Genomic DNA, 17,301 nt, shown 5'->3' with positions numbered 1-17,301 from the left:
ACTTTAACTGATGAACCTGGTGACATTTCCACTAGATATATTTGATCAGCAAACCTTTTAAATTTAAAATGAACATCTTTTGACCCTGTGTCGCACAAATACAATCAGCTGTGCCCATTAACGTCTTGAACACACCCTCCTTGTCAGTTAACCCCCCCACACACACACACACACACACACACACACACACACAATGACAAGCTGTATATTTTATAGATTATCATTTTCAGTTACACTAAAAGCAGCGCATAATCAAGCCAGCTAGGAAACCTGGAAAAGGTAAGTGGCAGGCAATTCAGCTTGCAGCAATTTTCCTTTAAGAAAAAAGGGGGGCAGAAAGATAAGGACTCAGTTTAAGAGCACAATTTCTTACAGATGGATTTTTCTCTGCTATAAGTGAACTTGATGATGCTCCTTTATCATGTATACATCCTTCCAGCATTCAGTCTTTAAACTGTTTGTCTGACTTATTTATATAATCACACAGAGCAAATACAGTGGGGCAAAAGTATTTAGTCAGCCACCGATTGTGCAAGTTCCCCCACTTAAAATGATGACAGAGGTCAGTAATTTGCACCAGAGGTACACTTCAACTGTGAGAGACAGAATGTGAAAGAAAAATCCATGAATCCACATGGTAGGATTTGTAAAGAGTTTATTCGTAAATCAGGGTGGAAAATAAGTATTTGGTCAATAACAAAAATACAACTCAATACTTTGTAACATAACCTTTGTTGGCAATAACAGAGGTCAAACGTTTACTATAGGTCTTTACCAGGTTTGCACACACAGTAGCTGGTATTTTGGCCCATTCCTCCATGCAGATCTTCTCGAGAGCAGTGATGTTTTGGGGCTGTCGCCGAGCAACACGGACTTTCAACTCCCGCCACAGATTTTCTATGGGGTTGAGGTCTGGAGACTGGCTAGGCCACTCCAGGACTTTCAAATGCTTCTTACGGAGCCACTCCTTTGTTGCCCGGGCGGTGTGTTTTGGATCATTGTCATGTTGGAAGACCCAGCCTCGTTTCATCTTCAAAGTTCTCACTGATGGAAGGAGGTTTTGGCTCAAAATCTCACGATACATGGCCCCATTCATTCTGTCCTTAACACGGATCAGTCGTCCTGTCCCCTTGGCAGAAAAACAGCCCCATAGCATGATGTTTCCACCCCCATGCTTCACAGTAGGTATGGTGTTCTTGGGATGCAACTCAGTATTCTTCTTCCTCCAAACACGACGAGTTGAGTTTATACCAAAAAGTTCTACTTTGGTTTCATCTGACCACATGACATTCTCCCAATCCTCTGCTGTATCATCCATGTGCTCTCTGGCAAACTTCAGACGGGCCTGGACATGCACTGGCTTCAGCAGCGGAACACGTCTGGCACTGCGGGATTTGATTCCCTGCCGTTGTAGTGTGTTACTGATGGTGACCTTTGTTACTTTGGTCCCAGCTCTCTGCAGGTCATTCACCAGGTCCCCCCGTGTGGTTCTGGGATCTTTGCTCACCGTTCTCATGATCATTTTGACCCCACGGGATGAGATCTTGCGTGGAGCCCCAGATCGAGGGAGATTATCAGTGGTCTTGTATGTCTTCCATTTTCTGATGATTGCTCCCACAGTTGATTTTTTCACACCAAGCTGCTTGCCTATTGTAGATTCACTCTTCCCAGTCTGGTGCAGGTCTACAATACTTTTCCTGGTGTCCTTCGAAAGCTCTTTGGTCTTGGCCATGGCGGAGTTTGGAGTCTGACTGTTTGAGGCTGTGGACAGGTGTCTTTTATACAGATGATGAGTTCAAACAGGTAACGAGTGGGGGACAGAAAAGCTTCTTACAGAAGACATTACAGGTCTGTGAGAGCCAGAGATTTTCCTTGTTTGAGGTGACCAAATACTTATTTTCCACCCTAATTTACGAATAAATTCTTTACAAATCCTACCATGTGGATTCATGGATTTTTTTTTTCACATTCTGTCTCTCACAGTTGAAGTGTACCTCTGGTGCAAATTACTGACCTCTGTCATCATTTTAAGTGGGGGAACTTGCACAATCGGTGGCTGACTAAATACTTTTTTGCCCCACTGTATGTGGCTGTTCACTGAGATCACCTCCCTGAGACTTGCCTTTATGCTCTTATATTCTTTGTCTCAGGGACATGCAGGCACACAGAATGAATAGTAAAAATGTGATTTGAAGTGACAAACACAGCCACAGTCACTCCACAGCTACAGTAAAAGGTGCCAGTGACACAGATCAAAGTCATGAATGTGTTGGCGAGACCAACATAACAGAAGTGATTCACTTACTCTGGATGATTCTTGTAAACAGAGCCATCCACTCCAATAGTGACACGCAACTTCTCAGCAGCTTTGTTATCCCGGATCTGTCGCAGCACTGATGCTAGAGAGGAAGCGCACAGGTGTGCGGCCCGTGTGGATACAATCTGACACACCCTCCGAGTTGCTATGCAGTCCTCAACCGACGGGTCCAGCCCCAGGCCACGAAGTATCTTCTCAGCACTAGCAATACCTTCCTCATCTCTGCAGGAAGGAAAGTGAAGAAATTAATGTGAAGAATAGAAGAAGAGCTTGAGGACAGAATTCTTACCCTCCCCCATAAAAACGTCGTTTTATTTTAAGTACGTGCCAAGTGTTTTTTAAAAGGGCAAGACATTTTTAACACAGCTGTTCCAAACAGCCTAGATTATTATAGATGCTCACATTATTTTACTTTGCATACGGAAACATAATGATTTCACAAAAAAACAAAAACTAACAGCTTCAAAATTATTAGCCTCCATGCTAATAGCTAGTTGCATATACAACTACATATTTCCTTTGCAAATCTTTTAAGCTCCTCCACATTTTATGTTTTTCTGGCATGGATCTTAGTCTTTAGTTCATCCCACAGATTTTCAATTTTGATTCAGCTCAGGGCTTTATGTAGGCCAGTCAGGAAGAGTCACTTTGTTTGTCTGGAGGTAGTTCTCCAACAGGAGAGATGTGTGTTTTGGGTTGTGGTGTTTGGAGACAAAGGGAGGATCTCAGCTTTGGTGCTCGCTGCTACAGGTTTGTTTTTTCCAAAATCTGCAGATATCCTTCTTCATGATTCCTTCCACCTTGATGAGATTCTCAGTTCCAGACAAACGAAACAATCACAAGCATAACACTCCCACCATCGTGTTTCAGTGTGGGGAAGGTGTTCTTTGGGTTGTACGCCTCTTCCTTCTCTATCCTCAACCTTCACAGCACATTTTTAATTACTAGCATATAATCTCTGCCCACTGCTTTTGAACATTCAAACTCAGAATTTAACTTATTAATGAAGACCTATTAATAGATTATTTACCAGAAAGCAATAAAGGAATAATAAACTTTCAGGAAATGGACTGTGTGTTCTGTGAGATGGTCTGGGTTTCTCTTCCCTGCATGCTGTACTTCTACTTTGCTGTTGGGGAAGATTTCTGTTCAAGAATCTTTGAAAGACCCACTAAACATGTATTTGGTGTTAAACATCACTTGTTCACCTCTTTAGCTATAAATAACTAATATTTTGACTCAATCCACCCAAAAAATAAACATAAAAATAAAAAATCTAGCAAAACAGGAGCGATGGCAATTATATGCAAATAGAGCCATGTGAGGACGTTTACACAAGACTTTATGCAGTTCACCCCATTATTTAGTGATGTCTGAAACAACTTTCAGCCACAATAACTTGAAGCAGGGTTCCACAGTTAAACAAATTATAATCTCAAGTTTGGCTTCCTACAATTAAATGAATATGAGTGATCATGCATTAAAATGTATATAAAGTAATGCCCTGTTGATTTCATTTTGTTGAAAGTTTTGGTGAATAAGAAGGACTACTTTGATACAAATATGTGAACAGATGTGAAAGGAGTGTGAATTATAATATTATTGTTCACTAAATACTCGTGATTGTCATTTTGGCCCTAACTTGAATTAATTGTGTTGTGTGTGACTTTATCACTCTCTCTTGTCATTGTGTCATTTTGGCTCTTCATTAAAATGTTGCTTCAGTTCATTGCAGTGTGGGAGCACTCATTTATGCAACACTTTCTTAGCGTCTTGATGCATTCTCAATCATCCAGGAAAGTAAATCTCCAAAAGTTGATTCTGTTCATCTGGACATAGCGTTTTGTGGGAGAAACGTTTCGTCACTCATCCAAGTGACTTCTTCAGTCTCGGCTGACTGCAGGTTTGCCCAATCTTATAAACAGTACATTTTGCAGTACAGTAAATTTGAATACATTTGCATAATGACATTATGCAAACGTACTGTTTATAAGATTGGGGAACCTGCAGTCAGCTGAGACTGAAGAAGTCACTTGGATGAGTGACGAAACGTTTCTCCCACAAAACGCTACGTCCAGATGAACAGAATCAACTTTTGGAGATTTACTTTCTTTCAGTCAGATTTACAGAATTTCAGTCAGGCTGAGGTCTGGGCCATTATAACACCTTGATTCTTTGCCTTTTTCACCATTCTGTTAGAGATTTCTTGCTGTGATTGGGCTCCTGTTGCATGAATGAGTTTCATCCGAATGGTGAATGGACTGGTTATTATCTATCCATCCATCCATCCATTCGCTTCCGCTTATCCTTTTCAGGGTCGCGGGGGGTGCTGGAGCCTATCCCAGCTGTCATAGGGCGAGAGGCAGGGTACACCCTGGACAGGTCGCCAGTCTGTCACAGGGCCAACACACAGGGACAGACAACCATTCACACTCACATTCACTCGCACATTCACACCTAGTGGCAATTTGTATTATCCAATTAACCTATCCCCACAAGCTGCATATCTTTGGACGGTGGGAGGAAGCCGGAGTACCCGGAGAGAACCCACGCAAACACGGGGAGAACATGCAAACTCCACACAGAAAGACCCCGGCCTGATGGTGGAATTGAACTCAGGACCTTCTTGCTGTGAGGCAACAGTGCTAACCACCGTGCCACCGTGCTGCCCCTGGTTATTATCTACTGCTTATATAATGCATACATTCACACTCCGATGCATCGGAGAGCAATTTGGAGTTTGTGATGCAGAAGGCAGGATGCAGTCAGGGATCGAACCATCAACCTTCCAATTAGTACATGACCTGCTCTACCTCCTGACTACAGCCAGCCCACCCAACCTATGCAACTTTAAAAACGTCAGCAGTGTTGCCATGTTATTTTTAGACTGACGTCCAATGGAGCTATAATTGTTCAGCCTTTTTTTTGTGCTGTCATGAACTTTAACATTTAACAGACTAATTCAGGTCTGCAGAGTGTCAGATGTAGCTCTTGGTTGTTCGGCAGTTTCGATGAGCATCTTAATTCCTGGCATAGCTCGTTGCTACTAACATAATGTTCAACAGGTTTGCACTTAGTCCGCCATCTGAGAGATATCACAGAATGCAGTGTCAAGGTGCAGATGTGCACACACACACACAAAGAAAAACTAACTTGTCATTCTCGATTGCATAGATGTGGCTGGTACTGAAGTGTCCGGTGGTGAGGAGCTCTGACGTAGTCTTGCCCTGAAACAGCAGCTGTGATCTGGCCATCTTTACCAAGATGAGACGTACCAGTTCCCCCATGTACATCCCACTAATCATCTTCTCAAACCTGCATGCAACATGAAAAAAAGAGAAGCAAAACAATGTGATATACATATATTTATAAAATATGATGAGCTCTATTTATGTACATCTACACACAGTGTTGGGGAGTAACGGAACACATGTACCGCCGTTACGTATTTAACATACAAAATATGAGTAACTGTATTCTGTTACAGTTACCGTTTAAAAAGGTGGTATTTAGAATACAGTTACTTTGCTGAAATTAAGGGATTACATGGCGGTATTTTCCTGTTTCATATGTTCGGCTATGCTCTCTCTATTTTTGGTTTCCACGCCCCAAACAAAACACGCATTAAGAGGCTCTAATGCCTGTGTCTCAATCTCGCGGCCCATGTCACCCCTACTTGCGGCCCGCATAATGACGTAAAGAAATATTTTAAAAAATGATTCACAAAAATGATTTAATATGCAGGCAGAGTGTTACAGGCATAGCCCTAAAGAATGTAGCCTCATGGGCAGTGTAGTCTGTGCTGCACGGAGAATGCACTGCCATACACGTTATGTGTCTGTGAGCGTGAGGAGGGAGAAAAAGGTGAGTGGAAAAGTACAAGTTGTCACCGAGCAGAAACGGGAGCTGGAAGCATGTAAATATAATAATAACCACTGCAGCCAAAAAGAGAGCCTGACGAGCCCAGTTGTAAGTAAGCTATTAAGACTCGACTGTACACTGTGTTCGTGTTTTCCTCAGAAACAAAAAGTTCCGTTGGAGCAGTCTTTCAACGCCTCTCTCTGTCTCTCGCTAGCAAACTTGAACCACACAATAAAGTAAAGCTAGTTTTCAGCTACGAGCCCGACACGGAACCCGACGTAATAGCCAGAGGTCCCTTTACTACAGTTTGGAGCCGCGGACCTGTTTTCTATACGAGATCACTGCAAAAGGTGCAGCCTTACCTAATGTCCACCTTACTGTTACTCATTTTATATTAAGATTTAAACATCTAGTTGGTATTGGTATGGCGAGTAACCTTCAGTAATAGTAATAAATCACACAGCAATCACACAGGTCTCTCTTGGAAATGAGATTTTTAATCTCAATGAGATTTTTTTTACCTGGATAAATAAAGGATTAATAAAGCAATAGTACATTCATGTAGTTGTAAAAAAGCATGATAATATATTAAGTAATCCAAAGTATTCAGAATACATTACTCTCATTGAGTAAGCAGCACATAACAAAGCTGTTCCCAAATTAAATGCTGAGGTAAACTGCCTTTCCAGCAGAGTATTATTTTTATGTTTTTAGACAAACAAATAACAATGTTTGACAAGTGTGAGACAGTCAGAACTACAAAGATTTTAATAAATAAACTGTCAAAAGTTTGATTTTTGTTTTAGAATTACATGGTAATAATGATCCACCAATTAGGCATTAAAGTCATTCGTTGAAGTATATAAACTGTTTAATCTCTCTGTGACGCACTGCATGCTTTATTGTGACTGGAAATTAAGGTCACGCAAACTTAAATCCGTCACCTAACTCTATTAAACCCTGTCTGGGCCCAGACCTCTTATTGAGGTTTCTCATGTGATATCAAGAGCTGTCCACTATACTGGATGTGATACAACCACTGGTTGCTAGGGAAAAATGTGCTTTTCTGACAGGTTGCCAATGGTTCCTGGAGGCTGCTGGCTCTCGCTGGGTGAAATCAGTTGCAAAGAAGGCACTGCACCAAAAACCTCCCTGCAGGTCACCTTTAGTTTTTCATGTTTGTCTGCAAATACTCCAACAACTAGCCAAGCAGCAGTAAAACTTAAAGAAACATAAACCAGAAATAGTTAGCTGTGCCTTTTGAAATTTGCCAGCTGCAGTGCTGAAGGGCTCCATTTCCAGTTTGCATCGCATTTTTCATTTTCACTGATACTCTGAAAGCAGCTGGCCAGTATTAGCAGAGCCGAATATTCATTTTTCCCTCACGACCGGTGGTTGCCAGATGGTCATGGACCAATCTCTAGGCCTGTGTGACTGAAGCCTTATTCACTTGAACCTACATGATTGTCACATGTCCACATGTCTGCAAAACCGCAAATGTTCCAGGACATACTGACTTTTTTGACAGAACTCTGAATTAGTATATGAAAAAGGTTATTTACATAATATCAGCAACAACATCAACAAAGGTGAAGCAGTCAGACAAAGTATTTCAATATGCCCACATGAATGGAAATCAGAGAGAGTCGCTTCTAATTCAAACCCGCCTGCCTGTGAAGCCACCAGCGTGGGATGTTTTATCTAATACCAAGTCGTGTGAGAACAAACACACTCACAGCTGCTTGCCAGGGTTGAATGAGCCTGCGTCCAGCTCCCGGTCAATGTCAGTGCGTAGGTCCTCCAGGGCCCCGTCGTCCCCAAAAGCACCCCACTCAGTATTTACACACATCCGCCCCTCGTCACCATCCAGAACACCAATGTTCCTCATCTGCTCCATGTAGCAAGCGTTGGTCCCCGTTCCTTGAGAAAAGAGATTTCACTGCAACAACTCTGTCAGTAACTATATAACGACTAACTGAGAGGTCGGCTGGGCTTAGTGGGCACATTTAAGATTACACTTACAAGATGAGTGTGAAAGCACCTGTGCTCACTTCTCTCCTCTAGTTTGTATATATTTTTACAATACAAGTTACAAATATAATACTATAACAATAATATCACACTTTGCAGCAGAAACTGCATCTGAAGGAAATCCATTAAAGGAAAAATTAAATAGAGATGAATAAGAAACTTCAGCAGGGAAATTTCTTTTTTTGAGTGCAACAGTGAGGTGCCACATGTTCTGGCCTTCAGCATTAAAAGATTTTTTTTTTTCATGAACATCGATATTTTTACCCAAGAAGAAAACAGATGGAGCAGTTCATCCATTAGGATGCAGTTTAATGGGTGTTACATCACTGTTGTGTGGTAGAAGTCTCACTGAGCCTCATAATCCATTTATAGTCACTGTTACATTAGACTTACCTACAATGAGGCCAACTTCACAGTGACGGTCATCAAAGCCACAGGTCATCATGGTTCCCACTGTGTCATTGACCACAGACACAATGTCAATGTCAAAGTCCTGCAATGAGAATCTGTTTATTAAAACAAGCTTTCATTTGAATTCACTACTTCTTGCATCACAGTATTTTGGATTTACTTCAGCACTTCATTTTGTTTAATTTACTACACTGAAATCAATCTTTAAGTTTTTATGAGGACATTATGCAGGTGTTTTATCTAAACGTGTTTTCTTGCTGAGGTTTGCTGAGGACATTTGTTTAGTTATTGTGGATGACCTTCCATACTTATAGCTGGAAGTATCATTGATATCTTTAATAGGCACAATGCAGCAGCTCATGCTGTCATTACCCCAGGTCACCTGCACAAGACGCATGTAGTGTTAGCCTGCACAAAAAGATCTTTTCTTCCAAGTTATTAGAGCCTGAGCATTCACATTGCGAAGGCTCTATTGTATCTGCTCCATTTATTTAATATCAGTCCTCCCTTAGAGTACACGATTTGCATACGAGCTCCAACCAGGATGCTCTTTGGCACTGTGTGTTCACGTAGAAACCAAAGCAAACTCTCACATTGTACCATTTGTACTTTTTTACCATTTGCTGCTCCAAAAGAGCCAGTGTGAATTACTTGTAAGTTTGTTGTCAACAGACACTAAATATCTTGTTTGAGGTGAGCCAAGCCTCGCGTATACTCAGAATTCACCATAAACTCTAGTTTTGGCACTGGGTTCAGTCCTTACTCCTTTTCCCCATGTATGCATGCTCATGAAGATGATTCATAAAGCCCCTGGATACATGAAAATTATCAACTTGCATGGACATGTTTGCATTGTGGCAGATGTATAGCAGAACAAGTCAGGCTGGTGGTTTGCATTTGTCTACTCATGTTGTTCTGAGTCTTTCCACTACTTCAGCCAGCTTACTGAAGAAATTAGAAAGGCTTTGAGAAGTGATGGTTGATCTGCTCATCTGCTCTGTTATATGCTCTTCATCATCCAACCAATGACAAGGAGTCAGTGGTTGAATGATTTTGACCACTGCCAAGATGGGCATGCTTCTTCTTGACTTGTGGGATTTAACGATTAGAACGATTTGGTCATGAAACAGTGGAGTAAAACGAGCACGCTTGCCTTGTGGTGTCAGGCGTGTTTTGAGATCATGTTGCAAAGTTTCCTCACACTATAATCAGACAGGATGAGAGAAACAACACCTCTACACTGAGTTTCTCATGTGTGCCCAAGTCTATCTTTTCCTGCAGGTTGAGGAATAAGCACTGATGAACCACATTATTAGGTACACCTGTTCAAACTCCTGTTAATGCAAATATTCAGTGTGCCAACGATGCTAATGTATTAGCTGCTTAACCACAGCATAGTTGTGCCAGGCTGACTGGTCAGAGGTTACAGTTTACACAGCAAAGCTTAAAATCTGATATATTGTCTAATGGTTTGGGTTTTTTCCCGGGACATGAAACATAAAAAGATTTTTCTACTATGTGTTACGTGTAATTATTTAGCAGTCCTCACTTAATTAGTGAATTAATTACATCTACAGCAGTGTTTCCCAACCACTGTGCTGCGGCAAATAGGATTGCCGTGAGAAATGATCAGGTGTGCTGTGGAAGATTATCTGGTTCCACCTGATTAGTACACCGAGCGGCTGGTGTGAGTCACGGGCAGAACAACTACAATGTCTTCCACTAGAGGGCAGTACAACGACCTGCTCTAATTAATCGGTTGCCAACTGCCAGTAAAACAGAAGAAGAAGAAGAAGACAAAGAAGAAATTGCATAAAGTCACACTGTGAGTGAGACAACGCAGCGTGTAATAGCAATAAATAAATATTTGAAAAGAAAAAGTAGTCATTCTGACCTGGTCCTGGAGAAAATTCAGACCCAGATGAAGGCCCTAGCATGAGTAGTGGTCAGATGAAAGCAAAAAAGGTATACTGGGGACAAAGCAAGCCAATTCCACTATCCCTGGTGTGCAGGGAAAAATTATCAATATGCTTTTTGTGACATTTTTGTTTGGTGGTGTGGCATGTGATTTTTCTAATGTGAAATATGTGCTGTGGCTCCAAAAGGTTGAGAAACACTGATCTACAGCAGTGGCACCCAAGCATTTTAGCACCACGGACCAGTTTATGTCCGATAATATTTTCACGGACCGGACTTTAAGGCGTTGCGGATAAATACCACAACAAAAAAACAAAACAAAAAAAAAAAAAACGGTACCGGTACCGAAAAACAAAGATTTCTTCATAACACACGGGCAAAGACCCAGGGAAACAGAGTTAACGATAAATATGATTTTAAAAAATTAATAAATAACGTTAAAAACCCTGAAAACCATACATTTCACACCCGAGCCTCAACTCTTGCAGCCCGGTAATAAACGACTCACGGACCAGTGGTTGGGGACCGCTGATCTACAGTATATCTGTCTCAACTTTCTGTTGTATTCCTGCTGTTTCAAAAATGATACAAGCAGGAACGCTGCACAGTGCCCTCTGGTGGACAAAGTATGAAAAACCAACATTCATAACATGGTTGAAGGGTGTTTCTCCCATCTTGTCCTTACAACCTTTCATAAAGAGTTGTAAATGAGTTTAAAGAAGGGTGGAGTTTTCTGCTCTACACACTGTGGGCCTCTTGTTACTTGCTAGTTAAACTTCCTTTAAACACCACAGTAGCTGAGGTATTGTTGCTGATCCCTGATCCATCCCTGTATGAACACAGTATGCCCACCTTCTGATGGCTGCTTCCCACACATTAACATGTCATGTTTCAAAGCTCAGATCATCCTAAATTCGTTTTCTTGAATATGACACTGATTTCACTGTACCCAAATGGCCTCCACAGTCGCAGATCTCAATCGAATAGAGTAACTATGGGAATGCAGGAGAACAGAACTTTGCATTACAGATATGTAGCCGGGAAATCTGGAGAAACTGTGATGATATCACAGGAGTGCAGACCAAAATGTTTCCTGACGATTGCTGAATCTATGCCATCAAGAATTAAGTTCTGAAAGCAAAAGGACGTCCAAACTAGTACTACTAAGGTGTGCCTAACACAGTGGCAAGCCAGTGAATGTAACTGCAGCTACACTTAATTAGCACTGTTTCAATACCTTTCCAAATGTTCAAGTGTTTATAAATTTGGATAATTACCCCTCTTTTCTTGATGGATTTTCTCAGAAGGCTGACCACGTCCTGTCCTTCCACCCCACTTGACCTGAAGCCTTTAGTCCAAGACATCAAAACAGCCTGCAGATGGAAAAAAACAACAACAGGACAAGTCAATTAAAAAATAATTTCATGATATATTGCTCAGAGTTGTTACACACCTCATCAACTCACAGAATGCTTGAGTGAATCAACCAAGTGATTTACAAATCACCTAAAATCTGAAACATATTTCACCGCTGGCTGTAAGAGTCCCCGACTCAGGTGGCAACGCACACTGTGTTAATAATAACTGAACCTGACAACGACTAAATGCTAACTCTTCCCTGTAAAATATGGACATTTAAAACAGCAAAGTAAATAAACAGCCGGTGGTAATTACTCTATAAATCAAAGATAAACATTTATCTTTTTATAAAGTTCCACAACACAGCCTGGTCTGGGACATGAAAGCTGCTCATTCTAACCAGCATTCATTCAGAGAAAAATTAATGAGTATTATCAATAAGAAATTTCAAGCTGGAAGGATTATATTCAGCCCAGAGATAGTCCACCATGAAGACTTTTAAAATATGTTCACAGTCCAAGCTGATGATGGATCAGTTTGATTTGTGTTGAGGTCATGTGTGAACATGTTACCTCAGGTGACACATTCAGTGCAGGGCTGTGTGCATCACAGGCAAAAGGAGACTGTGACCTTTCTATTGATGGCATGATTTCAGATTTTGAACTCAGCACAACACTGTGAAACTTCGTGTTTCCCATTTATTTTTTTATCTGTTAGTCATCAAGTACAAACTACAGACGAATACGAAACAGGAAAGGTCACTCAGCAACTGGCAGCTAGTAATAGAAAAAAAGCCAGAGTAATTATCTGCTAACTAATAATTTCTCTTTTAAAATGTATGAACTTTGTAAATCTTGTAAAAAAAATAAATAAAATGAAATGAAAAACAGAAGACTGAATGCCTCCTCTGTCTGCTGTAACCAGTTTTACTGCATATTTTTAAAATAGCCACAAAAACTTGTGACCATCTTCACTGTAAAAACAGGTTTGTACATTAAATCTAAAATAATATAACAGACAGCATTAAAGTACCAAGTCTCAGCTGTAATATATGCAAAACTGTGTCTGAAAGTACTGGAACAGTTTGGTCACTAAAACCTTAGGAAGCTGCGTGTCGTTTCAACATATGTTTATGGACAAAGGTGCTCACCTGTGGGTTCAAGCTGAGTGAGTGTTGGATATTAGGCTGTGGTGGAGTTATCTGTCAATTTGAGAAGTGTAAAAAAAAAAAAAAGTAAAAATGTGAAGAACAAATTGTCTAAAAAAAAATGTAAAAACAAATATAAATAAATAAAAACAAATAAAAACCAAGAAAAAAAAAGAAAAATCTACAAGAAACATCAGTTTGTGTCATCTGTTGCACATAGAGCTGGGCGATATGAGATTTTTTCATATCACGATATGTTTTTTTCATTTCAGGCGATAACGATATCTATCACGATATAAGCCAAATAACTATATTTGTAAGATTTAAATGTGCCGTTGCTCACAAGTAAAATGTGAAATAATCAGCAGCTTGTTTTTATTTAAATATTTATTTCCCATAATAAGTTCAACAGGGTAGATGTACTTAAGGAACATGAGACTTTTTCAGATAAATAAAGGCAAATATTGCAAACTTCAAAAGAAAGGCAGCCGCTAAAGCGTTTAAGTTTCAAAATAGAACAAACGAAACAGACTAAATTGTCAATTCCACTTAGAAACAAAGTATTAATTCTAAAAATAAATCTTAGTTTGTTTTACAGAAGAACAGACAAAACTGACTAACTTTTGTCAATATCAAATAAACTGAGAACTAAAAGGAAATTCTCAATCTCTCCTTGTTGTATAGTTTAGCTTTTCAAACAGTTTTAACAGTTACTTTAGTCTGACAAAAGCCGAATGATGAATTAGCGCTTCCAGTCAGAGACTGAGGCTACGTCCACACGTACACGGGTATTTTTGAAAACGGAGATTTTCCGTTTTCGTTTTAAAAAAATAATCCCGTCCACACATAAAGGCAGAAATGAAGGAAAACGGTGCTATGAACATGCCAAAGCAGCAGGTGGCGCTAGATTCCTAACCGTGCAGAAATATTGGCCAATCAGAAGTCTAGAAGCCTCGGTGGGAAAAAGTAAACAAAGCTGGGGCATAGAAGCAGAACCGAGTCGTATGTGTGGACCGACAGTAACTGTGTGTATATGTAAGCATTTAAACACTGCAGAGAGTAGAATTAACAGTAACAGTATTGTAGAAATTCATTTCACCGAAACAATAACGCGGCGCACAGTGTGACGCATGCACCAGTTCATTGTATTTCCAGACTTGCTTTCGGCACAATTTACAGTGCACGCTACTCTGTTTTTTGTCAGACTTGAAATAGCCGAAATACCTTCACACTACGGAACTTCTATGGCTCTTCCGTTCGACAATCTCTCCGGCATTGGAACCATCATCTGTTTTCTCTTCGGTCACGCTCGGTTGATTTTTCTAGTCGGTACACTCATTTCCTCCATTACCCACTGGCTGCTTCCCAAACAAACACACGTGCGGCTTGGCACTTGTGCTGTACGTAACAAGTCACGCGACGTGAAGTTGCGGCTGTGATTGGTTCGGCTCTGCGCTACTTAATTTGGATCGGCCGACCTTTTTTTTTTTTTTTTTTTTTTTTTTTTTAAAGAGGACAAGAGCGGCGAGGTCTATCGCGATAGCTTAATTTCTCTATCGAGTAAAAGTTATATCGCGATAGATATCGTTATCGTTCTATCGCCCAGCTCTAGTTGCACAAGGGTGCACAGACAAAGTAGAAAATAGCAAAAAGCTGAGGAAGTCTTCTCCATGGTGGACAAAAAAAAAACCAAAAAAAAAAAAAAAACCTTTTGAGTACACGGGGGGAAAAAAGCTCCTGAAGATGTACACTTAGGGCCAATTTACAAAAACATCCACCCTCCATAAACCGAATTTCTACTGATGAATTAAAATGAGCTTCCTTTAAAAAGATGGAAAGAGAAAAAACTGAATTGAAGGGGGAAAAAGTCTCATAACCCAAACCATTATTTTAAGTATAGAAGTGGTTTTGGAAAAGCATAGGAGGTTGGCTGTATGTCAAATTAGAACTGTGATATTGTCATTTATTGAATATTTCACTGCTGATGGAAGCAACAGGTAAAATGCACAATGACACAAAAGCATCGTGCGTGCTAAGAATCAGCTCGATTCTTTAAATATTATACAATTAAGCATTAAAAACATGTGGCCAGAGCAAACAAAGGGCTTTTTAGCATGATTGCTTTAAATTACAGCACTTGCTGCTCAATTTAGAAACAAGGATGGAAACTCCAATATCAGTAAATGTTGAAGATGTTTGCAACTTATTGAGTGAAGTGAGCTGTCATAATAATGGCAAATGTGTTGTGTTAAAACTGTTACATATATCACACAGCTGTTCTCTTACTTACACAAACTGAGACTTGGCACTTTAATGTAGTAAAATAAAGAAATAAATCAACAAGAACACAAAGAGCAAGTGTCCAGATACTCACAGACTGGACCGCATCACTTTTTGCACAGGAAAAGAAGAGTTAGAAAGAATGCCAACGTAATAACCCAAGAAAAACAGCAGTGTGATGAAGCCCTCACTGACTGCTGCAAGTAAAAGCTGACAGCAGAGGACCATTAGAGAAACTTCACGCTATTTTCAATACCCTGAAAGAACAAAAAATAAAGGCCCAGTTCATGCAACAGCAGAGCAATGCTGCTCTCCGCATCCCCTTCTTCGTCCAGACAAGAAAGGTTATCAGATGACCAACCAAGCGTACAGACAAGACGTTTCTAAAAACCAGATATCTCCCTGCTACAGATAGGAGCCACAGATCTGGAAAGGCAACACTTTAAAGGAGATATCTAGGGGTGACCGTGGCTCAGGGGATTGGGAAGTTCTGTAACCGGAAGGTTGCCGGTTCGAACCCCCTGCTCTCTGGTCGTTGTGGCCAGAGGGGCCGATGGCGCAATATGGCAGCCTCGCTTCTGTCAGTCTGCCCCAGGTGTGGCTAAAACTGTAGCTTGCCTCCACCAGTGTGTGAATGTGAGAGTGAATGAATAGTGGAATTGTAAAGCGCTTTGGGTGCCTAGAAAAGCGCTATATAAATGCTAGATTTGGCACGATACCACTTTTTTATGTCCGATACCGATATCATAAATTTGGATATCTGCCGATACCGATATGAATCCGATATAGTGTGTTTTTTAATCATTTAAAACTTTTTTTTTATATCTTGCTGCTTTTTGTATAAGTTAATACTCAAGTTAAAAAAAACAAAACAAAAACACTAAAGCTATTCTGTTATACGTGTATGCAAAAAATACACTGCACCCAAAATATTTCATAGTTCAGCAAAACTGACCAATCTAATAAACTTAAACCTACACCATCCTCCCTATTCTGGTATTTTAAAGAGTACTTAGCAGAAATATTAAGCAACCTAACCAATAGGGTTTTAAAACTCCCAGCAAAAAAAAAAAAAAAAAAAAAAAGGGGAACCCACCTCATGATGCTTAATCGACGTAATCAACTTTAATTTGATGCAGTGTGAAAAAAAAAAATGCACAGAAATCAATTATTTTTCAAGAATAATTAAATAGATTCAACATCTTTCTTCAACAGAATTGCAGACTGCACAGATGGTACCTTCCCAAAGGAAAAAGTACTATAGCTTACTAGGGTATATTAGACTTAACAGTTACTATATACAATAATGGACTTCTATATATTTTACATCAAATTAAAACTTTGGGTGTAAGATTCAGATAATTATTTATTAAAAGCTAGACATTTTAAATGAGAATAAGAAAGAAAAGTATGTTTCTGTGCCCCCTTTTCCCTGTTCATGGCCTGTCGGCCCCCCTGGCTACACTTTGCTAGATCCGCCCCTGCACAGTTACCAGCAGTCAGCTACATAGAAAAAGATCCTCGAGTAGAAAGTAATATTAAATAAATTCTAACAACAGCTTATCAAGGTTAAGCGTGCTGCTGTTGTTCAGCCACTGGTTTCCTCTTTCTGGAGCGAAGTGGGCCAAAAACAAACAAGAGAGACAGACTCCGACAGAAAAGCCGATCAGCTGATCATTAATCAGTTTCACGATTGAAGTAGCAGCAAGAAGAGGCAGTCGCTCCATATATCGGTTGTTTAGCTTAACGTGGGAATGCTTTACAAACATTCAGAGATGAACTTACACACTTGCTTTACTTCTCTGTGGGATAACTTCCTCGGAGATGAAATGCTGGTTTGGTAGGGAGGCTACAAATACACACAGCCGCTCTATCACGTGACCACACTGCTCAGATGTGCTACGGTTATGAGCCGAGTTACGCCGTGTTGCAAGTTTTGTGAGGTGCTTTTTTGATATTTAATGGATCGATTACATTT

The 17,301-nt window shown here is 40.3% G+C and overlaps 1 protein-coding gene across 2 annotated transcripts in view; it reads right to left on the bottom strand.

Moving 5' to 3' along the window:
- Positions 1-17,301, bottom strand: part of hk2 (hexokinase 2) — a 44,436-nt gene that overhangs the window by 15,120 nt on the left and 12,015 nt on the right. The window contains exons 5-10 of one of the 2 annotated variants that reach the window (XM_026186935.1): positions 13,047-13,097; positions 11,815-11,910; positions 8,603-8,702; positions 7,915-8,098; positions 5,471-5,632; positions 2,306-2,539 (exon numbers count right to left, since the gene is read on the bottom strand). In XM_026186935.1, the coding sequence (XP_026042720.1) occupies positions 2,306-2,539; positions 5,471-5,632; positions 7,915-8,098; positions 8,603-8,702; positions 11,815-11,910; positions 13,047-13,097 (827 nt within the window). The remainder of the gene's footprint in view (positions 1-2,305; positions 2,540-5,470; positions 5,633-7,914; positions 8,099-8,602; positions 8,703-11,814; positions 11,911-13,046; positions 13,098-17,301) is intronic. The other variant, XM_026186934.1, reaches the window with a different exon arrangement.

Source organism: Astatotilapia calliptera, chromosome 12, assembly GCF_900246225.1.
Source record: "Astatotilapia calliptera chromosome 12, fAstCal1.2, whole genome shotgun sequence".
In the NCBI taxonomy this organism is placed as follows: domain Eukaryota; kingdom Metazoa; phylum Chordata; class Actinopteri; order Cichliformes; family Cichlidae; genus Astatotilapia; species Astatotilapia calliptera.
The sequence above is the reverse complement of the archived record's forward strand: the minus strand, read 5'-3'. Positions and strand labels throughout refer to the sequence as shown.